Consider the following 26550-nt stretch of genomic DNA (forward strand, 5'->3'; position numbering starts at 1 on the left):
AGCAGGGAAAGGGGGAGTCATTTCCGGCTGCGGGACCTGCTTCCTCTGCGGCCCCACGGCACCCACAGGGTGAGGCGGCAGGCTAGCCAGGCTGCGGGGGCGGCGGCTACGCTCCGGGCGCGCTCGCTGCTGCCCTCCGCCTCACGCCGGGGCCCCGCTGCCGCCATGGGCAAGAAGCACAAGAAACATAAGACCGAGTGGCGCTCGTCGTACGAGGGTGAGGGGGCGGGCGCGCTTTGTGACGCCGAGCGGGGTGGGCGTTCGCGCGTGCAAGGGTCCCGGGGACACGCTAAGGATCCCGGGCTGCGTGCTTTCCCGGGGGGGCGGGTGCCTGAACTCGCGGGGCGGGGGCTCGAGCTCTCAGTCTGGTCCACCTCCCAAGTTCTGGAGAATAGCCAAGCATCTAAGTTGGCTCGTCCGGGTTTCCGGGAGAGCTCTTAGCTAGCTCCTCGGTCCTTCCCCCTTTCCCTGCCCGTGGCCGGTCCTGCAGCTGCTCGCCCGGTGTGAGCGGACAGCGAGGGGGTGAACTGGGGCTTGGGGATGCGGGATCGCGCTGCTGGGTCTCAGGTCCCTACCGGCCTTGTTGCTTTCTCCTCTTTCTGGCTTCCTGAGGGTAATGCTCTGAGAGGGAGGGAAGGAAATGGAGAGGAAAGAGAAACTAACATCCAGTCACTCAGCTTCACCCCATCGTCTTTCCCTGATGGCTTTAGCGTTTCCCTGCTCCACCTTAGTAGGGCCAATTCTCTTTTTTCCTGGGTCTCAACAGTGTCACCCACCTGTGTGGTGTTTTCTGTAAGCCCACATGGTGAAGGCCACCTTCTCTTTCTCTACAGATTACTCAGACAAGCCCTTGGAGAAGCCCCTGAAGCTGGTCCTCAAGGTTGGAGGGAGCGAAGTGACTGAACTCTCTGGATCTGGCCATGACTCCAGTTACTACGATGATAGGTCAGACCATGAGCGAGAGAGGCACAAAGAGAAGAAGAAGAAAAAGAAGAAAAAGTCAGAGAAGGAGAAATATTTGGATGATGAAGAAAGAAGGAAGCGAAAGGTAAAAGGAGGTCGGTGCCCTGGGGGTGGTGGGCGCAGACAGGAGTACTGCAGGGCTTAAGAGGAAGAGTGTTTTGTGTGTAGCAAAACAGACCACAAAGGTAGCTGCTTCAGTTCTGGCTCTTGGTGTATCACTTTTCCCCTGACCCCTGCAGAAGGTCTTTGTAAAGGTAGGAGTCGGGAGTGAGAAAAATGTTAGCTGTGTTTCCCCTTAGAAGCAGGGGGTTTGTTTAGAACTGTTTGCATTGCTCTTACTGCCCTGACTGCCTCAAAGGAAGAGAAGAAGCGGAAACGGGAAAAGGAACACTGCGACACAGAGGGAGAGGCCGATGACTTTGATCCTGGGAAGAAGGTAGAGGTCGAGCCGCCTCCTGATCGGCCAGTCCGAGCATGCCGGACACAGCCAGGCAAGTGCTGGCATTTCAAAGACTTTTCTTGGAGTGTTGGAGCTTTTCACTGTGAAGCAGTGGTTAGTACCGTGTCCTTCAGCTTTGGGGTAGAAACACAGAGGAAAGAACAGTGTTTTCTCTCCCAAGGCTTATACGAAATACAGCTGTATCTGAGGTTCTTGCCATCATCTTTGAATTTCTAGAGCAGGTTTTGGTCAACTGTTGCTCCTGGCGTTTTTTTGTTTTTTTTTTTAAGCCAGTGAGCTAAGAAGGTTATTATAGATGGGAAGAGGCTAGTGTTTCAGTCAGTTATTCAGGACTTCAGAAACACTGGGAGCTGTGCTGACTCCACCAAAGGAGAGCTTCTGGAATCCTGTGATCTGTGTGTGGTCACTTCCCTCAGAGGATTCCAAATGGTCAGGGGGTTTGCTCTTTGGGTGTTTCTTTTTTGCTGAGGAGGTATTGCATTGCGATTGTGGTGGGGTGCTGTTTTCTGCAGTACTCCTCCCTGAGCAAGCCATTGCCATGGTGAACAGGTAGGACTTGGGGCTGATGAGCATGTTGGGGAGAAGAGAAGATCATATGCAAACGACATTTTATTAAGTGATTGTGTCTGCAAAGTTAGTACAGTCACCAGCAATGTTAGCTTAATCTGCCTTTCTTGGGGTCATGTTATTGGACGCCTCTCACCCAGTATGCCTGAATAACTAATGATCACTTGATGCTTTCTTCGTCACTCTGCAGAGTTTCACATTAGGAACCTGCTGGTCTGCACTCCTGTTGTGCTTCAGTCTCGGGTCATCAATGGAGAATGGCATTTAGAAACCAAAGTCTGGTTGCTGGGTGTAGCCACTAGTAGACAGAACTAGGAAAGGCTGTTACATACATTTAGCTTCTAGAGGGAACCTAGACTGACGACTGTTTACATTCACAAAAACCATGTTTTCACATGTGTGCATAGAGCCATAGCAAATAATGGCTGTGCTCACAATAACCCCTGTACAGTGTGTATTCTTATCTCTGTTTTACATGTGAAGAACAGACATATCCAGAAGTTTAGCACTCTGAAGTAAAGTGATAGTTGATGAATCCAGGATCAACTTCTATATCCAGAGCCTTGTTTCCCCCTGTCTGGAATGTACTAGGCTCAGTGGCGATAGGGGCTGGAAGTAGGTTGATGACTGATAGCTATATATTGTTGTTTTAAGGAGTACTGGCACTTGGGTTTGGGGACTGATATGCCCTTTCTACCCAGCTGAACTTTGTGGGGGGCAAGGCTGGGTCTGGTTTATCTTTGTGCCCAGTTCTTATTTGAACCTTCTCATTAATCTGTGGACCTTGAAACAAATATGTACTATGAAATTGGAGCTCTCCAGTGAAGTGATATCAAAATCTTTTTGCTCAATTTTATTTTTTTACTTTTAAATCAGCTGAAAACGAGAGCACGCCTATTCAGCAACTACTAGAGCATTTCCTCCGTCAGCTCCAGAGGTAAAGAGTGTTTCTAAAGAGCTTGTGCTTGGGGGCATTTGGGTATCCTTGTTCTTGCCCCCACCACCATCATGTGTGATGCAGATACTTTGCTTCACTGATAACGCCCAGTCTGATGGGGTCGGCAAGCACCATTCAAGAGCAGAAAGGGGAGGGCTCCATCAATGTGGGGATTGTCAGAGATGTTATGATGTAGATGTCATGGCTGCAGCCAGGATGCTAGTTTTGGAATATTTAGTATATCCAAAAATACCACAGTTTTTATTTATTTATTTTTTATGACAGGGATAGAGTGAGGGACAGATAGGGACAGACAGACAGGAAGGGAGAGAGATGAGAAGAATCAATTGTTCATTGTGGCACCTTGGTTGTTCATTGACTGCTTTCTCATATGTACCTTGATGGGGGGGGTGCTCCAGAGCAAGTTACCCCTTGCTTAAGCCAGTGAGTGACCCTTGGGCTCAAGCCAGCGACCATGGGGTCATGTCCAAGGTGCCCATGCTAAAACTGGATGAGCCTGCGCTCAAGCCAGCAACCTCAGGGTCTCAAACCTGGGTCCTCTGTATCCCAGTCTGATGCTCTATCCACAGCACCACTGCCTGGTCAGGCCAAAAATACCACAGTTTTAAAGAACATAAAGTTTTTTTATTTTTAAGAAATAAACTTTGGTCAATTCTATTAAAATTTCCTATTGTGAAGGATTTTGTACCTTTCAGACATTTAGATTTAGAGGTTTTCAGTTTAAATATATACTGCTTACAAAAATTAGGGGATATTTCAAAAATGAATATGAAGTGATAAAATATCCTCTAATTTTTGTGAGCAGTATAGATGGTTTTGGAGGTTTGCAGTTGAAATAAAGATGTTTCTGTTTTCAGAAAAGATCCTCATGGATTTTTTGCTTTTCCTGTCACGGATGCAATTGCTCCTGGATACTCAATGATAATAAAGCATCCAATGGATTTTGGCACAATGAAGGACAAAATTGTGGCTAATGAATACAAGTCTGTCACGGAATTTAAGGTAAATTAATTTCAGTTTCCAATATACTGTAATTGTTAGGAAGCTCTGCATTAGTTTATTCCAGAAAATGCGTCCTTCATGTTAGGTCATTTCCAGTTGCAAGTTTTTGTGGGTGTTTCTGTATTTGGGTTGATGTTTCACAAACATAGCATCAAGGAAATGGGTTGGTGGTAATTTTCTCTGTATTTTGGTCTAGAACAGTGTTGTCAGTCTTTTTCATCTCATGGCACACATAGACTAATGACTAAAATTCTGTGGCATACCAAAAAATATATTTTTAGCTGATGTGACAAAAAAATAGGTATAATTTTGACTCATTCACACCAGACAACTATTGCTGTATTGGCTGGTTTTTGTTTGTTTGTTTTGATAATCTGAAGGAAAAGAAGTCAGTGCCCCTGGGTAGGCAGGTATTGCATGTTTTAAAAATTCTTATGGCACACCAGTTGAAAATCACTTGTCTAGAAGCTGTCCCATATGTTACATGCTATTTGAAATGTATTTTTTTTTTTTAAGTTACACTGCTAGCATAAATGGTACATCTTGGGTCAAGCAAGGATGTGTATATTTGGCTTGGTTCCAGCATGGGTATTTTTAAAAATATAAATTTCCTAATTCTTTGTTTTGTCTTATAATAACTGAGACTTTGGGTAGTTTTTTGTTTTTTTTTTTGTTTTTTAGGATAAATTCTTACATTCCTTGAATCCTTTACTCTTAATCTTTTTAGTACTGGTTGTGAGAGGTAGAAATTAATTGGCTTTGAAACCCTGGGTGGTCAATCAGAACAAATGCTTGACAACATTGGCAGTAATGTCATTTAGGAAAGGGCATTCATTAGGCTTCTTTCTTAGGTGTGTTAACTATGTCTATGAGGATTTTTGTTTTTGCTTAATTCCTTCATATTTTTTACCTAGCCTGGCAGCCCCCTTCTCCTCTGACGACTGTCAGTTTGTTCTCAATCTATGGGTCTGGGTCTATTTTGTTTTTTTATTTTGTTCATTAGGTTCAACATGTGAATAAAATCATACGGTACTTGTCTTATGGATCTATAGAGCATTATGCTAAGTGAAATAAGCCAGAGAAAGACAATTCAGAGAGTGTCCTGAACACTACACATTTGGAATCCATGATGGCCGGGAGCCAAATTTAATGAAAGAGTCAAATTTAGTTGTTTTTCACTTGATAGCCTCAGTCTCAGCCCTGGGGACACTGTCACAGTGGCTTTAAGGTTCCCAGATAGCACACGCTATGTTGGTATGTAGCTTCAGTGGTCATTGTACATCCTGGTATCTAATTCACCTGTGATAGCTGTGTGCTAAATAATTTGGTTAGGATGTTAAAATACTGATGTTTCAAATAACTTACTTTTAATATAAACTGTTAAATAAGACTGTCTTTATTTTAGTCTTTTTCTAAAAGCACTAGAATAACTGTCAGTAGACAATTTTAAATCCTATGGAAAAATCCCCAAGATAGAGCACATGACTATGCCCACCTCTCAGTTCATCTCTGGACTTTTGCTTAAGTTAGCTGTTGGTCTTTGCTCCTATACATGTCTGAGTTCCTCCCAAAGGGAGGGGAGAGAAGTAGAGGCAGCCATCATCTTTGTCTTGTGAAATGTACATATTATGCTCAGAAAGAAGTACTGACTTTGTTTCATGCAAATTAAGATCAATGAAACAATTACAAAAATTTCTCTGAGTTTTAAAGTTATGTATTTTTCGCTTCATAAGACACATCTGACCATAAGACATACCTGGGTTTTAAGGAGGAAAACAAGAAAAAAAATATTCTGAACCAAATGGTGTGTTAAAATATTTAATAAAATACTGTATTTTTTGCTTCATAAGATGCATAGGCATTTTCCTCTCCACTTTTGGGGGGAAAAAAGTGCACCTTATGGAGCAAAAAATACAGTATTATTTTAATGAAAGAGCCAAATTTAGTTGTTTTTCACTTGATTTCTAGCTCATTTTTACCTCTTTGACAGGAACCAAAACCCTTTGCTATTGTCCATGAGGTGTTTTAAACTTGATGAATTTTTTTTTCTTTTTTCAGGCAGATTTCAAACTGATGTGTGATAATGCAATGACATACAACAGACCAGACACTGTGTACTACAAGTTAGCTAAGAAGATCCTTCACGCAGGCTTTAAGATGATGAGCAAAGTAAGAAAGCCACTAACAGCGAGGAGCCACAGAAACAAGAGTTCTCCTCTTCTACGTTGTTTATGCCTAAACAGAAACTCACTCACAGTGAATGACATGCTTCCATCTTTCCGTCACTGGCCACGGTGTGGACCCCTCTGCTTTAGGGTAGACTCCCAAGCTGCCCTGCCCATGTCCCTCTCCACGCCCCTCTCCTTCAGGCACTCTCTGCTCTTGCCCTAGCTGTAATGTCTCCTTAGGGTAGGTAGAAAGTTCAGGATCTCTTTATCTCAAGTCGAGGTGTCTGTCTCACTCGATTGCAGCCATGTGTTGGGTTTGTTTTGTGTGGCTCCCTCACCGAATCCAGTGAGGACATCCTGGCCATCCTGAGTAGCTACCCAGGTCTGCCCTGTGAGCCAGGTTGCATGTGTCACATGTCTAGGACCAATGCCTTATGCCTGATGAGCCTGTAGGTGAGGTGCAGCGCTGTGCCCTCTGGCCTGTCCCCCCTCTGCCGTCTCTGCATGTCCACCAGATAATTGGCTGCACACTTTGGTGTTGACCCCATGACCACCTCCCGCTGCACCGCATAGGTTAGCTGTTGGGCCAAGTGAGGCTGTGGCCATCCCCATCCCATCCCATTGTCATGGCACCTTGGCTGTGAGGGAGAGGTAAAGTCGTGCTGCTCTGTCCTTTCTGATTCTAGGAGCGGCTGTTAGCTTTGAAGCGCAGCATGTCGTTTATGCAGGACATGGATTTTTCTCAGCAGGCAGCTCTTCTGGGCAATGAAGATACAGCTGTTGAGGAACCTGTTCCTGAAGTGGTACCTGTACAAGTAGAAACTGCCAAGAAATCCAAAAGGCCGAGTAGAGAAGTCATCAGGTAAAGAGAAGTGCACTTGCCCGTGGAGTCAGATACCCACCTCGGGAAGGCGGGTGCTCGCCAGGAAAGCAGGGCAGGGACACGGGCCTGTGTTTCTGCTGGTGTCTCCAGTGTAGCTTAGAGATGGGCTGCTGTACAGCCTGGTGGGAGGATCACAGCTCCCCGGAACCCCGGAAGCTTAGACCTGTGTTCAGAGGGCTGTGACCATCCTTCCTTACCCACCTCAAGAGTGAGGTGCCCATAGTATGTGGATAAGGAACCTCACCATCACCATCAAAAGGTATCAGAAGACCATAGGATCCTGCAGTCGGTTCTGCAGGAAGTGGTTGTTTGCTGTGTGATCCATGCTCTCCACATGTGGACCACCACCATCCTACTGCCAGGGCAGTAACTTGTCCTGGAGGAGAGTCAGTGTCACACTGGTGGACATTGGAGGCAAGAGGGGTGAAACAGCCCCCACTGCATGCACACAGGCTCTGTCCCAGGTGGGACCTGATGAGCTCATCTGTCCAGCCCTGCAGCAGGTCCACTGGTCACTGCTGTTCCCACATGTGGCCTATTTATGAATATTTGTTGGCCATTTACTCCAAAGAAATTCCTCATGTGCAATTCACATGCCGGTGACCTGGGTTTAATGTCCTTGGCTCAGAGAACAAAATTGTGTCACATTGGGCAAGCAGCATGCATGGCAGCATGCATTTCCCACCCCGCTCTAGAGCTCCCTGCTCCTCTAGCTGTAGACACTAGACTGGAGGAAGGGCCTCCCCCTAGGCTCACATCCCCAGGCTGGGCTTGCTTCCGTGGTCCTTGCAAGGGTCTTGCCCACCTGCTTCTAGAACCTTCCACAGTAGAGCCTGCCTTCCTTGAGTGCTCACCTGGCACCTCTCAGCTGTTTGAATCAGGAACGCCTCCACGTGGAACTTGAGGCTGGTCTGCTCCAGTCTTGAGGCATCCCTGGGACCTTGCCCTGGGGGCTGCTCTTCAGCCCAGCAAGCAGCCTCACACTCCCAGGCTGCTCCCAGCTCCGGCTCACTGCCAGCGCCTCAGCCCTCCACAGTATTTTTTCCACTTTTTCTAATGGTGCTTTGAAGGAGGCTTTAACCAGTGAGGGTCCTGTCATGTGATGTCTCTTTTTTTGTTCTTAAAGCAACTGAAACATGTACAGATGTGAGAAATATGGAAAATTTACTTGGCTTAAATTAACTGTTTATCTTAATGAAAGGATCTTGTTTCAGGAAGTGGTTAGGACTAAAATGAAAGGGAGCAAAAGTGCATTTGGTGTCACTGGCCCTTTGTGTGACTGGGGGCATTAGGGACTGACCACAGTGGGGAGGGGTGAACTGGTGTGTGCCGAGTGCCTCCTGGTGACTTGTGTGGTTCCTGCTTTGTAGCTGCATGTTTGAGCCAGAAGGGAACGCTTGCAGTCTGACTGACAGCACAGCAGAAGAACACGTGCTGGCCTTGGTAGAGCATGCGGCGGACGAGGCTCGGGACAGGATCAGCCGACTCCTTCCAGGTGGCAAGGTAGTGCTCCCTGACGTGTTTTCTGCCAGGACAGTGGCACAGCCGTCAGAATCAGGATGTTATGTGTGTCTTTGAGCTTTGTTGCTGTCATGGGGTGCCTTTTTCTCTGGAGGGTCCAGCTCAGGAGTGCATGCTACAGTCAGGGTCATCCTTACTGGCCATTGTAGACATTGGCCGTGTCTCCTGGGTGGGAAAGGGGTTCTCCAGGGACAGACACCCGGGTCAGGAGTATGTTAACCTCCAGCACTCAGTGGAGGCTGAGCCCGCCAGGCTTCTCTGGTCCATGTTAATTCTTCTCTCTTGTACGCACATCTTTGTGTGTCCCTGCGGTCACTCATGGATTTGATCCAGGTCTGGCTGGTGGGGGCCTGTCCAGTGGGCTGCTGGTCCTCAGGAGGAGATTGCACCATCGTTTGAGCGTCTCTTTCTCTCTGACACAAAAAGATGTTCTAGGCCAGCCCATCCAGGAGTTTAGGTCACATATACAGCTTTAAACTTCCTAGTAGTTGTGTTTACAAGGACACAAATGAAATTCTAATATATTTTATTTGACCTGATATACCCAAAATCTTATTTCAATATGTAGTCTAAACTAGAATTTTACATTTTTTATGTACTAAGTTTGTGATTGTAAAAAATTTTGAAATAACTTTTTGGATATGTTGGGTTATATCAACTCTATTAAGATTAATTTTGCCTGGGTTTTTTTTTTGTTTGTTTTGTTTGTTTTGTATTTTGCTTACTTTTAATGTGCTTTCTAGAAAATTTGAGGCTCCTTGTGTGGCTTACATTGTCATTCTGTTGGACCTGCAGGTCTGTACCCCTGTTGCTCTTTAGCTGTGGACTTGGTTGTTTCTCCAAAGAGCACTGGTTCCTTAGTGGAGAGTAGTGTTCGGAAACCCAGACCTGTGTGCTGTGTGGCCCTCAGTGGACAGAGCTAGAAAACACTGAGCCTTCAATGCCGTCCGGTATCACTGGGCCTGCTCTACTTTTCTCCCTTTCGGTTTTGTAATTCCACAGTTAGAAACCTGGCTTCCATTTCCTTTAATATTCATTTCATCAAGAATAACCAATCTCCCATTGCCTTACCCTGCTTGGGCCCTGGTTCCCCTTCTGGGCTTGCTGCTCCCATTCAGACATTTGGGCCCCCAGCTTGTGCTCCAGCACCTAAGACAGGTGGCCACCCTTTTCTGCCCTATGCACACTGACATACAGGTGAGGTGCCTTCTCTTCCTCATTTTCTTCATGGCCTGCAGAGGAGCAGTTGGTCTTATTTGGTGGTTGATTTTTAAATGGAAATAGTTCCCAAGTGCTTTAGAGATGGAGGCTCTGAGCCAGGCGTCCCCAAACTATGGCCCGCGGGCCGCATGCGGCCCCCTGAGGCCATTTATCTGACCCCCCGCCACACATCCGGAAGGGGCACCTCTTTCATTGGTGGTCAGTGAGAGGAGCACTGTATGTGGCGGCCCTCCAACGGTCTGAGGGACAGTGAACTGGCCCCCTGTGTAAAAAGTTTGGGGACCCCTGCTGGGCTGTCCATTGATAACATGATGCTTATTGACCAGTGTCTTGTTCTAACTCGTGTTGTTGAGGCTTCTGTCTTCCTGTGAAAAATTGTTTCTAGATAAAGATTTCTGTTTCAGAAGCTCCCTTGTAGAAGTGTCACGAAGAGCTTTTCTAAGAAGTTTTTTCATTGCACTTGTGTGCATTATTTGCAAGTGGGTCTTAACCTCTGGGGAGGGGTGTGAGGGGGCTTTTAGTCTTTGTTCGTGGAGAAACGAGTGACCTTTGTGGCCTTGCAGGATTTTCCAAGCTAGGCCATACTGCTTACTAGGCCTTAAGTTTCTGGAGCGTCAGTAGAAATCTCAGTTCTAGAAGCTGAGGGCTGACCCCTCTGGGAGAATGTGCACTCAGCCGTGCTTCCTTGCAGATGGGCTATCTGAAGAAGAGTGGAGATGGGAGCCTGCTCTACAGCGTGGTCAACACGGCTGAGCCAGATGCTGACGGTAGGTGGTCCCTCTCAGGGCTCAGTGTTCTTTTACACCCTCCTATTGTTCTACTAACCTCTGTCCTAGTCGATGATTTTAAAACCTTTTAAACTGTTTGTGATGTCTGTTTTCCCTGGAGCGTGTGATGCCAATGGTCAAGTGTTGGGTGAGAAGCCCTGTTCGGTTTCCTGCTTTTGCACACCCCTCCCCACAGTGCTTTTATGGCAATTGGACTGAGGTTGGTGGTCCAGTAAGGGCAGAGGTGCTGGCCTGACCTTTCTGACGGGTCCTAGGACAGTCAACAGAACTGGAATTGCACTCCTGCAGAGCTCCAGGCTTGGGACTAGACTTACTATCGCGAGGTCAGGGAGGGCTCCTTTGTCAGAAACCAGTGCCCAACTCAAAATTTGAAAAAGGTATCTCAGCTCAAATATGAGTTTTAGAAGAAAAACTCCAGTTGATTATTATATCAAGGAAGATCATGAAGGAGGTATAAAATACTGGTTCCATCCAGCCTATATGATCATTTTTGGTCTTTAAAAGTATTTTATGCTTTTCCATCTCCTTGAAAAAAGTTTTTTTGGGGGGTTTTTGGGTTGTTCTTTTTTTTTTTACAGAGACAGAGTCAGAGAGAGGGATAGATAGGGACAGACAGACAGAAACAGAGAGAGAGAGATGAGAAGCATCAATCATCAGTTTTTTGTTGCAATACCGTAGTTGTTCATTGATTGCTTTCTCATATGTGCCTTGACCGTGGGGCTACAGCAGACCGAATAACCCCTTGCTCAAGCCAGTGACCTTGGGTCCAAGCTGGTGAGCTTTGCTCAAACCAGATGAGCCCGCGCTCAAGCTTGTGACCTTGAGGTCTTGAACCTGGGTCCTCCGCATCCCAGTCCGACGCTCTATCCACTGTGCCACCACCTGGTCAGGCTCCTTGAAAAAAGTTTTAAAGACTTGTCCTTTGATGAAAATCAAAACTCACTGGAATTGAATATGTATACGGGCACACACACACACAGAAAATTAAACACATTTTTGGCTTTGTGCACATGGACATGGGCCTGACATGCCTGGTGGCGTTATTTTACCTAGCCCTTGGCACACAGGTTTATTTATTTATTTTTTTGTATCTTTCTGAAGTGAGAAGTGGGGAGGCAGAGAGACAGATTCCCAGCATGCACCTGACCAGGATCCACCCGGCATGCCCCTAGGGGGTGATGATCTGTTGTAGCTGGAGCCATTCTAGTGCCTGAGGCAGAGGTCATGGAGCCATCTTCAGTGCCCGGGCCAACTCTGCTCCCATGGAGCCTCAACTATGGGAGAGGAAGAGAGAGACAGAGAGAAAGTAGAGGGGGAAGGCTGGAGAAGCAGAGGGCACTTCTCTGTGCCCTGGCCAGAAATCGAACCCAGGACTTCCACACACCGGGCCAATTCTCTACCACTGAGCTAGCCAGCCAGGGCGGCACACGGATTTATTTAATGTATTCTGATGTATACAGAGTACAAACTGATCAGTTTCTTTGCTGTTTAGCCAGAATGAATTGTCCTGTTTTTTGTAAAAGAATATACAACTTGCTCAGCAGTTAGCTGAGAGAACATGAGGTGGAGTTTCTGATTGGAGATTTGAAGAATCCTGTCCAGGTCACATGAATAGTGTGTGAGGGACAACTTGATTGTAGGTAGTGTGCAGCCGGATGGTATACAAAGGCAGGGGCTCCGCAGTCGCTGTTAGAATGCATACAGCCTTACTTAGAGGTGGTGAGTGTTCAGTTTGAAATGTTATGTTGCTGGTGTCATGGTTAGCTGAAGTTTTACATTATGTTGATTGGGATAATCATGAAGTGAAACTACAGTGCAGTTAAGGTTTGAGAATGGGAGTTGGCTTTTGTAAATTTGATTTTAGATGGTCTTTATGAAGAGCCTCTGGGCCCTTTCTCCCACACAAACCTACTATGAGATGAAGAGAAGAGTGCTCTAGGTGCCGTGTGGGGCTGGGGGCACCGTGAGTCACCGGCTCCCAAATGGCCTTCTTGCAGAGGAGGAGACCCACCCGGTGGACCTGAGCTCACTCTCCAGCAAGCTGCTCCCCGGCTTCAGCTTCACCACGCTTGGCTTCAAAGATGAGAGAAGGAGTAAAGGTGAGTATGCGGCGAGTGTGGGTCCGTGAGTCACCGCAGAGGAGTGAGCTCTCAGTTCCTCCTCCAAGGTCTTCTGGACTCACCTGGTTTCAGAACTATGTCCAGATTCTAACTTTGAAACCAATAATAAAATTGAAGTAGTAGGAAAAACATAATATTGGGCATGTTTCTCCTTTGCCATCTGCTTGTCACTGATGGATGGTCTCGGCCCTGCACTTGTGGAATTCTCCAGATGGCCACCCCTGTCTGCCGTGATAGCCGGACTCTTGGAGCTGGTGGTGTTGATCTAGCAGTGGAAATTTTATTTCCTCCAACCATCACATTTCATCCATTTGGAGAGGGTGGTGACGCAGCCTGGAGCCGAGAGAGATCTGTGTGACTACAGAGATAAGGGAGGGTGCAAGTGCACTGGCTGCATTTGTATCTGGCCAGCTTTCTGGTTTGTCTTGAAGTGTCCCGTTAGGATGTGTAGCTCTTTTGTTCCTGGGGACATTTTGATTGTCACTCTGGGGTGCTCCATTGTCACACTGGGGTGCTCCTGGCATCTAGCAAGTAGAGGCCCTGGTTGCTGCTTCTCACCATTTTGTGCCCACAACACAAATCTTCTGGCCCATCAGCATCCATGCAGAGGCTCCGGCACATACCCCTTCAGGGCCGTGATCTCTGATTCCCTCAGCACCAGCCAGCCTCTGTTGGCGCGGTTCTCAGTGATGTCTGGGGCATGTGCCGGCACCAAGAAGCCCTTCTAACTAGTCACGCTCACTCCCCTATGAACCGTTTTCTGTGGTCATTGGCCCCAGAGGTATAAGAAAACAAGGGTGATGAAGTGATTCTGCTAATTATTGCCCAAAAGCTTTTATTAGTTCAGCTATATTCACTAATTCAGCAAAAATTTCATAGAGAAGAAAGGGGCTACTGGGGGATGTGTTGTGTAAGCATGTGGGTGAGCAGCACACAGGAGAAAGCTAGATTGCATCTTGTGACAATGTCATTTGAGAGTAAGCCTGATGTTTCTTATGATTTTCCTTTTTCTTCCACTCCCAGTCACATTTCTCTCCAGTGCCAGCACAGCACTGTCAATGCATAATAATTCTGTATTTGGAGACTTGAAATCAGATGAAATGGAGCTTCTATATTCAGCCTATGGAGACGAGACAGGTGTGCAGTGTGCACTGAGGTAAGCTGTGCAGAGACCTGTACTTTTAGCTTGCTCTGAGGCAGTGGCCATTTTTCTGTTGAGCAGTTCAGAGCCCATTTGGGGCAAGTGGAGGACACAACCATGGCAGCAGGTTCAAATAACAAAAATTTCCAAGTTAGTTTTGCTAACTCTTGTGATATACTGTAGGCTGGTCGTAAAGTTCAGGTAACTCAATCACAATTTTAAGAAGGTGATGATCTGGGCTGTAGCTCAAAAAAAGTGTGTGTGTATATGACCACCTGTTTATGTTTGGGAAGAGTTTGTTTCACAGTTGTACTGAGAGGTGGTTCTTGGTGGCTGTAGTAGTCAGCTGGGCTGCGTAACAAGCCCCACTAGACAGAGCAATAAACAACTAACATTTATTATCTCCCAGTCCTGGAGGCTGTGAGTCTGAGATGTAGGTGTCAGCAGGGCTGCTTTCTCTGGAGGCCTTTCTGTGTCATCTCGTTGTCCTTCTGTGTTTCTATGTCCTAATCTCCTTTTCCTATAAATACACCAATCATACAGAATTATGGGACACTCTAAACACTTAATTTTAACTTAATCACTTTTTTAAAGGCTGTGTTTCCAAATGCAGTCATATTCTGAGGGACGGGCAGGTTAGGGATTCAGCATATGAATTCTGGAGACAGAGGTCAGCCCTAACAGAGACAACAATATAATGTTGAAATTATAGATATACCATGTTTCTATAGAACTGTTATTGTATGTATTTTTTTATTTTCTATGGCAAAGTACAATTTGGTCACTCTTCTTGTGAAATTTTAGGAATATTCTATGGTAAAGAAACTTATTAGCCTCTGAGAAATAGACTCTTTACAAATTATATTTTTGTTTTATTCTGTAAAGAAATGACACATGAAAAAGAAAGAAATCAGCTCCTAATACAATAAATGACTATCTAGCCCAGATGTTTGTGAGACAGAAGAAAAAGTAGAAAACCAAGGAGAAAATGTCTGACATGAGAAGATGGTATCACAAACTGGTGACGCCCCCCTTTGCTCATGTTTACCCTGGCGGCGTGCCCACAGCTCTTCAGAGACACCATTCCTCTTTTGTTCAGGTAGCACCATGTAGCTGGACCACGCTTGCCTTCCCCAGGAGAGTAATCCTGAAACACGTACAGATTCTGTGTGCCATGCAGAGAAAGTCACAGTGCATGAGCAGCAAATAAAGGCAGGCAGGCGGGGCCTGGGCTTGGTACCAGGGCCTTTTCCTATTGGACTCCCCATACCAGCTTCCCCAGACACTTGGTCTTGAGGCACTTCCAGACCACCTTGTGTGTGTTCCAGCCAGTCCTTGCTTCCTCTCAACTGTCATGTGGTGGTTTATCATAAAATGTTCCTGGTAGAGACTTGGGTAGTATCACTTCCAGACGAGCAACCTTCCTCAGTCTGTGTGAAGGAAGGTCTTTGAATTCTGGGCAGCCCTTTTGAGCCTTTTCTGGGCTTTGATGCTAGGATCATGGGTTTTCTGTGTGCTGCCTCGTTTTAAATTTTTTGGTTTTATTTTGTTTTTTAAAGCATTCATGTGGCCCGAAAACCAAAGTGAAACTAAAAGGTGACCATGGAGAGCCCGGCTCCTACAACTGCTCCCTTCCCTCCCTAGTAGGTAGCCATTAAAACTGCATCTCTCCTCAGTCTATTTGTATTTTTAAACCCCAAACAAACGGATATAAATGTGCTTCTTTTACAAAAGTTAAAGTCATCTGTGTGCATATACTGTTCCTGCTATTTAAATTTTTTTCTTGATATCTTTTTAACTTTTGGGGGGTCGTGGACCACTTTGAGGATCTGATGAAGTTTGTTGATCCACTCCCCAAACTGACCACATCTGAGCAGTTTGCAGCACTCAGAACTTCTCATGGAGGAGCAGCTGAGGTGTGCTCATGTCACAGATGTCTGTGCTCAGGATCACCAGCATTGGTGGCAGCAGGGTCTGGAGGATGACAGCACATAGCATTTGTGACAATGTGTTCTCTCCTGACCCTTTCCAGCCTGCAGGAGTTTGTGAAGGATGCTGGGAGCTATAGCAAGAGAATGGTGGACGACCTCCTGGACCAGATCACAGGCGGAGACCACTCACGGATGCTCTTTCAGCTGCGGCAGGTGGGCTGTGCTGTGCTGTGCTGCTGCTCCCGTAGACGAGCCGTCCAAACGGCTGGCTTCTTAGGGACATGTGTGCTCTTTTTAGGTCAATGCTGACAGTTCTTCCCTCACTGATTTTTTATTTTTACTTTTGTCAGTTGTCTTGAAAAGAAACTTTTAGAAATCCTCCCTATTTATCACATACTCTTTATAATGTGTGTGTACCCGGATGTCTTTTATCTGCTGTTATTTTGCTTTGTCCTGAGGAATTGTTTTATAGTATAAATTTGCTGACAGTGAATTTGCTCAGCTTTTTTTTTGAGAAAAGTCTTTATTTTACTTTGGTTTTCAAAATTCCCCAGGTATAGAATTAATAGGTTGATGTTTTTTTCCTTTCTACTTGGAAAGACTTTGGCTTCCACTGTTTCTATGTCTGCAGTCATTTTTATCTTTGTTTTCTATTTGTAATGTATCTCTTTTGGTCAAGAGCAACAACTGACAAACTGGCCATAAGCTAAGAATTTTTTCTACTTTTTTCAAAGGTTGTAAAAAACAAAACTACAGACCATACATGGCCCTCAAAGCCTCAAATGCAGGGTAGACAAAAGTAGGTTTACAGTTGTGAGTATGCAAATGTTTATTCTTACGTTATTTATTTATTACAATATTATTTATTTGTATCCCTATATGAACAACTGTAAACCTGCGTTTGCCCATCCCTGTTTTCCTCTCCGTCCCTTCAGAGAAAAAGTCTGCACTGGGTGCTTTAATTTTTCACTTTAAGTGTAGCTAGTTTCAATTTAGATATGTTGAAAGTGCGAGCTATAAATACTAGTACAGCAAAAGTACATGTTAGAATAAAAATGTCTTCAATAGTTAAAGTGAACTATGTTAAAATCAATTGCATATTAAGGTTAATTTTAACGTTGCTACTAGAAAATTTTTAATTGGGTATAAGCTTTCATTGTATTTTTGTTGGATTTTATTCTCTTCCTTTAAAGAAAGTTTAGTTTGCCAGAGCTACTACTTCTGAATCACCTGATCCTCTTGCAGCTTGTTTTTCAGCTTTGTTACGATGCATCTAGGCAGCCTTCTATGGTCAGTTTGGCTTAAATACTAAGGAGTCGCTCTTTTGAGGTCTCTTCTGGTGGCCCTAGTTTTGGTGAGGTGTCTGCTTTGTCTGGGTGGAGTTCAGACATGTCTCACCCTGTGTGCCTAGCTCCGTTGCATTTCATCTAGATGTGCACAGGTTAGTGTCAGCCCCGCTTGGGGTCCTTCCCGGATTTCTGGAGCTCCTGCTCTGAGCAGTGTGCTCCTCTCCAGAGCGAGTGTCCTCAGGGCACTGATCTGGCCACAGTATCTGGAGCATGCATCTGCATGTATCTTTACACTATGTGGTGGTCATAGCAGGAGACCTGAATGTGTTAGCACCGCAGTTTCCTTTCTGGGTTGCAGTTTGATCACTTTCTGATAAGCAGTTTGTGTTGCAGAATTGTATAATTTTAGATGTGCTATAGCATTAAGTAATACTAAAATGTATACGTTAAAGGAAGCTGATATGGGGTAACAGACATTATAAAATATGGCAGTACTTTTTTTCTGCCTAGGAGTTTGTGAAATTTACAACACAAACAAATCTCAGAAACATTTTGGATAGTAGGTCCCAGGTACAAACCTGTGCGAACTGATTTCTGTTGTTTGGGTACATACACAGAACTAGGGTATTTTTTAAGGTAACGCTCCTACCAGGTTATAGAACAGTGGCTCAGTGCAGCATTCAAGCTGCAGTCACACAGTAGGGGTCAAGCATAAGTCCTCTTCCAGGCACTGTGCAGGCGGAGGAAAAGAGTATATGGCCCCGTAGCTCTGCCCACCTGAGGGCAAAGGCACCATCAGGCATCCTGCACTATCAAGATTCAAGCTGGTCTTGGGAATCTTTCAGGTTAAACCACCCAGGCCTAGTATTTTCTTGAGCTTCCCTGAAGACCCAGAGTACAACATCTCACTTTTTTCTTTTGTTTTACATCATCTGATGTGCAAAAACAAGGTTGGGTATCCTCTCACCCCTTCAGCTCTGTCTTGCCCCGGTGCTGTCCTGGGCATTCAGTCCGCTGGAAATCATGACTGCTGCTGTATGAATCAGATCCTCTGTGGTGGGGTTAGCTGTCTTACACTGCCAGCTGCACAGAAGCACTGAGGCGCGGCTCTGATCCACAATATAGTGGGAACGTAACGAGCACAACCCAGGAGTGGTGAACAGGTCGTCACGTGTGTCCCTGGTATGGATTAATACCCTATATAAAATCGTTTGGAAAAACTGGTTTCCTTCCTGTTTTGCTTTACAGAGGAGAAGTGTCCCAATGAAGCCCCCAGATGAAGTAAAGGTGAGTTCCATGGATGTGTAAGTAAAAACGTAATTATTAGGGTCCAGCAGGACGGTTGTGGTCTGCCTCTGAAATGGGATGGTGGGGAAGAGCTTCAGGTATTGCCTTATTTAGGAACTAAGTTTCTGATGAGTAAGATTAAGTAGTAGTCTCTTTTCACTCCTTTATTTTTAATGACTTGGGGTAAGGGAGGTAAATTCACAGCATGTTCCTCCAAATCCAAACTCAGGAATTCATGGTTACCAGGCAGGGTGGGCCTATTCCAGGGCCCACAGGGCATGCAGCAGCATTGTCTCTGTGGTCATCAGGGCCTCATGTAGACGCTCTCTGTTTGAGGAAACTTAGTTGTGATCTGGCTAAGGTTCCCTTCTTTTTCCTGTCCCTTGGGAATATCGTGAAGTGCACATGCTAGAGCAGAGATGCCAGGATGCTGGGCAGGGCGTTGGGCCCGGGGCCACAGTTGTTACCTGGCCTTGGTGGTTGGAGGGCTCTCCTGGGGCAGGAGGATCAGGTGCCTGGCCGGTGGGACTTGTTGAGTGACAGACTAGAGAAGGTGACATGGTATTTCCCTGGAGGGTGTGCTCTCCAGTGTGGCTGTGTACATAAAGCAGCCAGGGTTCTGTTTAGGGACTCTGGTTATGCAGATGCCGTGGGGTGTTAAGAGCAAGCACCACACTCCTCTTCAGAAACTTGGGCCATGCTTCGTGCTGCCTGGAGCTGGGAGCCTGACACACACTGCTGTCTTTCGGCCAGAGCTTCCAAGGGGACAGCCGTGGGGCAAGTGTGGGCAGTTTTCAGAAGGGGCCTCCTGTTACCTGTACTGTCTCTTGTGCTGAGTGCCTCCTCCCCACCCCGGCCTTTGACCCTGTTGGCTGTGCCTGTCCCTGTGCTCAGCTCCATTCTGTGCTTTTCGGTCCTTGTGAGATGTGCAGCCTGAGATTGATATCCAGTGAGGCAGCCAACTCTGCTCACTTCATCCCGTCATACTCGTGCCCCTCATGGCCTCTGCGACAATGTGCTTGTGTCACCACTGAGGGCTCCCAGACATTTCTACAGCTAGTGTTCACTTTTGCTTTAGATCAACTTTAACATCCTCAAAGGTACAAACTTTGATGATAATGTATTCAGTGCTATCTAGAATGTAGACCTCCATGCTTAGCTAGAAGTGGCCAATGGAAACTGCCAGAGCAGTTTCTTGTAGGTGAGCCCTGGAGCAGTCTAGTGTCAGGAAGGCTCTTTGGTACGCACACTTGCGTGTGTGTTGGGGGTGGCGGCAGTGCTGTGCTGTAGTCTCCAGGGAAATCTGCTGCTAGCTGCCCTTCTCCTGATGGAATAAACTGTGAGGAGAACAGCTGTTTTCAGGAAGTCTTAATGAGCTCCCAAATAGACTCATGCTTTAGGATCATCAGATAAGCCTCTAACATCCTTGAAAAACACAGCTGTGGGATACACTGCTGAGTTGGAAGGGTAAGGGCTTTGGTGCTCAGCTCTGGGTGGTGTAACTAACAGCTCTAAACCTCAGTCTCTGGTTAAGAGGCTGGATGTTAACGGTGGGTTGTAGGAATTTGTGGTGACAACCTGGCCCATCGTTGGTCTCTAAATATGAGCTCAGCCTGATGTACTGATGGCCTGAATTATTACTATAACAGTTCCTCTTGGGAGAGATTGCTTATTAAAGTACAAACAGAGATATGTTTTATGAAAGCCAAATGAGGGAAGCAAATTCACAGATCACCATAGCTAAGAAAGCCCTGTGGCGGAGGTTCACACCGAGGCCAAGACAGCCCAACCAGAGGGTTCACACTGAAACCAAGGTGGCTCAACCACAGAAGATTCACACCGAGGTCAACAAAGCCTGATGGCACAGGGTTCACACGAAGGCCAGGACAGCCCAGCGGGCTTGGGCATCGTAGGCCTGGTGCCCCTTGCTCAGTAGCGGGAGCCTCACCCTGTCACTGGGCTCCTGTCAGTCTTTGGATGGGGATGGACACTTCTCCCTGCCGTGCAGTCTGGCAGGGCCTGTCTGAGCCCCGGGAGGGGACTGAGTGTAGTGGGAAGCCTGTAAAAGGTGTCCACACAAACCATGGACTCTCAGCACGTGTCATATGGAGCTTTTGTTTCTTAACTATTTAATGAAGAAACTATGTCACTCCAGACTGTTGTTTGGGGAGGACACGATCATTTGACACTATTCTCTAATAGTGACTTAGGATTCAGCACCCATGTAAGAGTATGTGCTTTGGCAGAGTTTCAAGGGCTTTAAAGTACCAGAGATGGGTCTTCTAATATCTACTTAAGGTAAATAAGTTAATCTTAAACTTCTAATATTCTAAGAGCAACAAATTGGCTGGAAGAAAATTTGTGTGTGTGGTAGGGTAGACTATTTCAGAGAAGGTGGACTGGCCATTTGTGTAAAATGTGGAGGGAGCTGAGAACTGACACAGCAGACTTCCAGAGAAGATGTGCCCCCACGGGGCAGGGAAGCAGGCAGGCTACAGTCTGCTCTCAGGGCGGCCTCACCGGGAGAAGGAAAGCGAATGCTCTGCTTTGAGGTCTGCTGTACTAGTTGTTCAATGAAGTCCCTGAAAAGTAGTTGTGGGCTCTTCAGGCGCTGTGTACCTGACACTGCATCTCCCACGTGCCCTCGCACCAAGTCCCCAGAGAGCCAGCAGCCTCACTGTGTCTGCCTGGCCTTGGTCTGGGTGGTGGTGCACTCAGAGCTCATACCTAGTGGACTTGGCTGTGCCACGGCTGGGCACTTCTTGGGACTGGACATGACAGAGCACAACTCTCCTGTCAGTGGTTGTTCACTGCCCACTTAGTAGTGTCTTTCCTTTTTTGTTTCCTGTCCTCTGCAGGCTGGGGACTCCCTAGGAGATGGTGGCTCTGTGCTGGATTTCATGTCAGTGAAATCGTATTCTGACGTCTCTCTGGACATCTCCATGCTCAGCTCTCTGGGTATGTTGTACTGGGCACATGCCTGCCTCATAACACTGTAGTTGAATTGTCAGGCTCAGCTGAAAGGAAGGGCCCCAGTCAGCCTGAGGGGCAGTCCCCAGGGACAAGGGCCGCTGCAGTGCTGCCTGTCCTTGTTTCCGGGATGGTGGCTGGCCAGGTCAGGTTGCACAGTGAGGGCGCTGCTGTCCCCAGGACCACCTTCAGCTGGCTCCAGATGAAGCTCTCCTGGATTTCCCTCCTGACTTCAGGCTCCATCTTTAGGATCACTGAGTTCTTCCATTCTGTTGGTTGGTACAAGCATTAGACCTGTTGTTAGTGCTCTTAGTGCATAAGTGTGCTCATGTGTGCCCATCAGTATGTTCCCCCATGGACTGTTGAACCCCCCCAATTCCCCGTGTGAAATGTCCTGTGCATCTCACACAGCACTCGATGCTCTGAAATCCTCTCTGCCATCCCAGCTCCCTGTTGACCAGTGGTATTTGTGGTCTATTTTCTAACCTTTTATTTTGGACACAGCTGTGCTTTCATCCGGGAGCAGCTCCTCCCCACCCCCGGGGGACTTGTGGCAACATCTGGATACATCTTTGGTTGTCACAGTTGAGGTGTGATACTTCTGGCATCACAGGAAGAGACCAGAGGTGCTGCTCAACCTCTGAAACGCTCGGGGAGAGAGCGCCAGCCCTGTGGTCTGGAGTGCAGAGGGTTTCAGCAGACCATGTTAAGAGCATAAAGTCCAGTCTTGTTTTATCATCTATTCTGACAGTTTCTGCCTTTTGGTTGGAGTGTGTTTAGACCATTTGTGTTTAAAGCAATTATTGATATGATTGGATTCATGTCTGCCATCTTGCTGGGGTTTTTTTCCCCACTTTTCCAGTATTTGGAGGTCCCCAGAATCACCCCCAGGTTTGGTGATTTCCCTAAGACTTAGCATATGGTTGTCTTCATGGTTGTGGTTTATTACAGTGAAATGATCCTGACCAGATTCCCCAAAGGAAAAGGCACATGGGGTGCATCTGGAGACCAGGCACAACTTCCAGGACCCCCCCCCCCATGTGTCCTTCAGTAGGTGCCTAACCCCCAACGTGGTTGTGACGGTGCAGCAGCTTTGCTTTGCACAGCCCCAGATTCCAGGTGACCAGAAGGAAAGCAGTATTCAGAATAGTCCTACCATTGTGCAAACAGCTTAGGTGTAGGGAGCCCCTCTGTGTTGGTGGTGGTTTGGTAATGCTAGTGGTCTAGAGCTGCTATGATAATGCTTTTCTACATGCCAGCTATCCTTATTTCTTCTGGCCGTATTTTAAGATTTTCTTATTATTGGTTTTTAGTAGTTTGGTCATAATATCCCTTATTTGCTTTTCTTTAGGTTTATTTTTCCTGGGTTATGTTCAGCTGCTTGATCCCAAGGATTTAGAGGTTTTATCAAATATAGGAGGTTTGGCTGTACCCCAGTTCTGCCCATTTGTTGTTAAGGCTGTTTTGGGCTGTCCTACACTGCATCCTCAAGGGCACTAGTCCCTTCTGCCGCGCTGACCTGCCATTGTCCTTCCTGGGGTTTTCTTTTCTATCCAGCTCTGTTCTGCTTTTTTAGTGTCATCATCTCATCCCTTTCTTGCCTCGTGGCCATGTTTTCTTGCCTTCTCTACACATGGAGTGTGTACCCAATTGTTGTTTTAACACCTTGTCTACTCATTCTGTGTCTCTGGTGGGGGCCATGTTTTCTTGCTTTGTTGCCTACCTAGAGGATTATTGGAGGCCAGACTGTAGTTATGCTGTTGGGTGCTAGATTGGATTGCCCGCCTTTGAACTATGGTGGACCTTGTTCCAACAGGCTGTTGGGCAACTAACTCAGAGCTGTCATCCCTTCCAAGGTGTGTGTTGAGGCATTCATAGTGCCACGGGGTAGGGTGAATGTGGTCCTACCCATCGGCTGCATCCTTCATGTGCTTGGAAGGATGTATGTGAGCCATTGAACTCCCTGGCAGGGCGTGGGGCAGTGGTTGGCCAAGACTTGTGAGCTCTCCAGGCAGCCTGTCTTCTCCAGCTCTTAGCTCCCTCACTGCCCGGCCATGCAGGTCCCAGTGTGCTCAGTTCTACTGCCTGCAGGCCTTGGTTGAAAACAAACATCGTCTTGTTTTCTGGTTGTTATGACAGGAGTGCAAGGTCTCTGTCCATAAAATGGCTCAGATTGCCCTGGACGGTTTGCTCAGTGGTAGAGCGTCAGCCTGGCGTGCATGAGTTCTGGGTTCAATTCCCGGCCAGGGCACACAGGAGAAGCGCCCATTTGCTTCTCCACCCATCCCCCTCTCCTTCCTCTCTGTCTCTCTCTTCCCCTTCCGCAGCCAAGGCTCCATTGGAGCAAAGTTGGCCTGGGCACTGAGGAAGGTTCTATGGCCTCTGCCTCAGGCGTTAGAATAGCTCTGATTGCGGCAGAGCGACGCCCCAGATGTGCAGAGCATCGCCCCCTGGTGGGCATGCCGGGTGGATCCCGGTCGGGCGCATGCAGGAATCTATCTGACTGCCTCCCCGTTTCCAACTTCAGAAAAATACAAAAAAAAAAAAAGGCTCAGATTGACATGGCACCTGCTTTCTTGTCAGGCACATTGCCCTCTCATCATTTTCCACCCCCTTCTGCTTGATTGTGTTCATCTGCCTTCACTTATGAGGAGTGGTTGTCCTGATTGTGTGTAGTGACAAGTAACAGATTGCAGTTGCAGACCAGAAGTGCCAGCATGTAGTGCTCAACGGGTGGCTGGGCCAATGTCTCGTCCTGTGCTTGAACAGGGAAAGTGAAGAAGGAGCTAGACCATGATGACAGCCATCTGAACTTGGACGAGACGACAAAGCTCTTACAGGACCTGCATGAGGCGCAGGCAGAGCGTGGGGGCTCCCGGCCGTCATCCAACCTCAGTTCCCTGTCTAACACCTCCGACAGGGATCAGCACCACCTGGGTAAGGCGGCCCTGGCTTGACCTCTGCCCCACATCTCCCAGCATCAGTTTGGGGAGAGAGCAGGAGCATGACGGTCAAGAAAGGCAGAGATCCTAGGAGGCTGGAGCTTGTGCGGGCAGCAAGTCCAGGGCCACAAGACTGCAGTACCCTGGAGCTCGGAGAACAGGCCTCCCTTGTCATGTGGCTGTACTGAGTGGAACTTAGTGTTGTGAATATTTGTCCTTGGCCATAAGATGCTGGCAATCTATATGTCAGAGCGAGTCCCAGGGGCCTTCACGCTGAAGCCCTTTGTGAGGCCAAGGCTGCGGACCCTTACAGCCATGTAGGGTTAGATGTTCATAATATTTGTTTCTTTCTACTGTTCTTGTGGTTAGTCCTAAAACAGTGTATTGACAAGTTTGTTCCTCCAGATCTTTAATTTGGGGAAAGTGTGACCCTCCTTGACCAGGGTGCTCCTGTGTTTAATGAATGTCATAGGCCGGCCAGGAGGGGAACCAGACATTTGCCTCATGGCTCCTTGAATATGTCTGTGCTACTATTTCAGTTCCCAGATACTAATGTTAAATTATTCTTTCAGAGAATAATTAATGGGGGAGGTAATCAGCCACAGAACTTTGGCAAACTGGTCCGAATAAGGACCAGTATTTTTGGTCCCATTAACCTTGTGATAAACAGTGCATGAAGTTGGTCCCAGGTAGCCCTGGGTTGGCTTCAGATCTGAGGACTCCAACATCCTGGTGGACTCAGGGTGACACTGAAGCCGATTCAGGGGGCTGGGGTTTGTTTGAGGGTTGCCCTAGCCAAGGAGCCTTGTTCCTGCAGGAGCAGTGGCTGTGCTGTGTGGAAGAGGCAGGGCCAGCCTCCTGCTACAGGGTGTCCGCTGCTGTGTCTGAAAAGTGGCCTTCTGCCCCCTCTCCAGGAGTTACAGGGGTGGCCTATACCCTGGGAGTGGTAGGGTGGTGACTCATACCTTAGGGGTGATGAGGGGGGTGGCCTGTACCACGGGAGCCATTGCTCTGGTTGAGTCCTGGGCTTTACTAACAGCAGTCACTCAGACACACACGATTCTGGCCAGGCGCCTGCACTATGTGTACAGACCTGATGAAATGTCTTATCTTTCCCATGATTGCAGGAAGCCCTTCTCGCCTCAGTGTCGGTGAGCAGCCAGAGGTGACCCATGACCCGTACGAATTTCTTCAGTCTCCAGAACCTGCAACCTCTACAAAGAGCTAGCATTGTAGATAGTCTTTAATTGTTTTATTTTTTTTAAGTTTTTATTTGCATGTACAGAGTTTTTGTCATGAGATAGACTTTCATGCTTCCTCTGGCATGCGGGAGGCAGCCTGGGGAAGTATGGTGAATTGTCTTGGATATCATGTCGGCTGCACGTTGATCCAGTGTTTCTGTAGATAGCCCCTGAACCCAGAATAGTGGAAATCCTATATAAAGGCTTATATCCAGATCATCTAACGCTGGTGTAGTCTGAGCTATGTGACATCAATAAAGCCCTTCCCTGTGGTTGGTGTGGATGCACCTGTCCCACCCCACATCCTCCGCAGTGGCCCTTGGGAAGCAGACATGGTAGAGCCTGTCTGCGTACTGTTGGGGATCCTGTCCTTTCCCACCCATCCCCCACGGCCCCACATTTCCAAGGCAATCATAGTGGGGCCACACAGGAGCATGTGGGGAGCCGGTCACACACCCTTCTGGCCCTGGACAGGCAGGGAGTTGAGTGCAGCTTCCCCTGTTCTCTTCAGTTCACGTGTCTGAGGAAGGAATATATTCTGCTGGAAGACTTAGATAGAGGTCAACTGCCCTGCCAGTTGTGATGAAGTGTTGTGTCCATAAAACATTTTTTATTCTGGATATATTTACTGGATGTCTTTATATTGGCAAAATATAAATACGGCTCTTAATAGAATGATACACAAAAAGTAATTGCTTAGAATTATTTACAGCATTGCCAAATGTCCTTTTTCTTTTTTGAGAGAAGCTTGGGTGAGAAACAGGAACATTGAGCTGCTCCTGTAAGTGCCCTGACCAGAAAATTGAGCCAGCAACCTCCACGCTCTGGATGATACTCTAACCAACCGAGTTATCTGGCCAGAGCTTCATTTTTATTGATTTTTAGAAAGACAGAGAAAGAGAGGGAAGGGGAAGGGACGCATTTGTTGTTCCACTCAGTACTGCATTTTTTGGTTGTTTCCCATGTGTGTCCTGACCGGGGCTTGAACCTGCAACCTTGTTTCGGGACAACGCTCTTAATTGACTGAGCTAGCCAGCCAGCCAGGGCCTAGGTGTACACTTTTAAGTGACATTTCAGTAAAAATCCTTTGTCACATGA

At 47.1% G+C, this 26550-nt stretch overlaps 1 protein-coding gene across 3 annotated transcripts; it reads left to right on the forward strand.

Annotated features, from left to right (window-relative positions):
• Positions 1-16: 16 nt before the first annotated feature.
• On the forward strand, positions 17-26550 carry BRD9 (bromodomain containing 9). 3 transcript variants are annotated; one of them, XM_066375117.1, is made up of 16 exons: positions 17-217; positions 834-1048; positions 1322-1454; positions 2867-2927; positions 3806-3950; positions 6009-6119; positions 6805-6980; positions 8372-8504; positions 10435-10510; positions 12529-12630; positions 13675-13807; positions 15825-15936; positions 18261-18299; positions 21158-21257; positions 24039-24206; positions 25339-26550. In XM_066375117.1, the coding sequence occupies exons 1-16, from the start codon at positions 166-168 to the stop codon at positions 25437-25439; spliced, it is 1857 nt and encodes a 618-aa protein (XP_066231214.1). In that variant the 5' UTR covers positions 17-165; the 3' UTR covers positions 25440-26550. The 3 variants fall into 3 exon arrangements, with proteins under 3 accessions (XP_066231214.1, XP_066231222.1, XP_066231233.1); XM_066375125.1 differs by having other exon boundaries at positions 6865-6980; XM_066375136.1 differs by having other exon boundaries at positions 6868-6980.

Source organism: Saccopteryx leptura, chromosome 1 (assembly GCF_036850995.1).
Source record: "Saccopteryx leptura isolate mSacLep1 chromosome 1, mSacLep1_pri_phased_curated, whole genome shotgun sequence".
NCBI lineage: Eukaryota > Metazoa > Chordata > Mammalia > Chiroptera > Emballonuridae > Saccopteryx > Saccopteryx leptura.

Coding starts and splice junctions, on each gene's coding strand:
- BRD9 (XM_066375117.1), top strand. CDS start 166: ATGGGCAAGAAGCACAAGAAACATAAGACCGAGTGGCGCTCGTCGTAC. Junction 1,049..1,321: donor AAGAAAGAAGGAAGCGAAAG/GTAAAAGGAGGT, acceptor ACTGCCTCAAAG/GAAGAGAAGAAGCGGAAACG. Junction 21,258..24,038: donor CTCCATGCTCAGCTCTCTGG/GTATGTTGTACT, acceptor GTGCTTGAACAG/GGAAAGTGAAGAAGGAGCTA.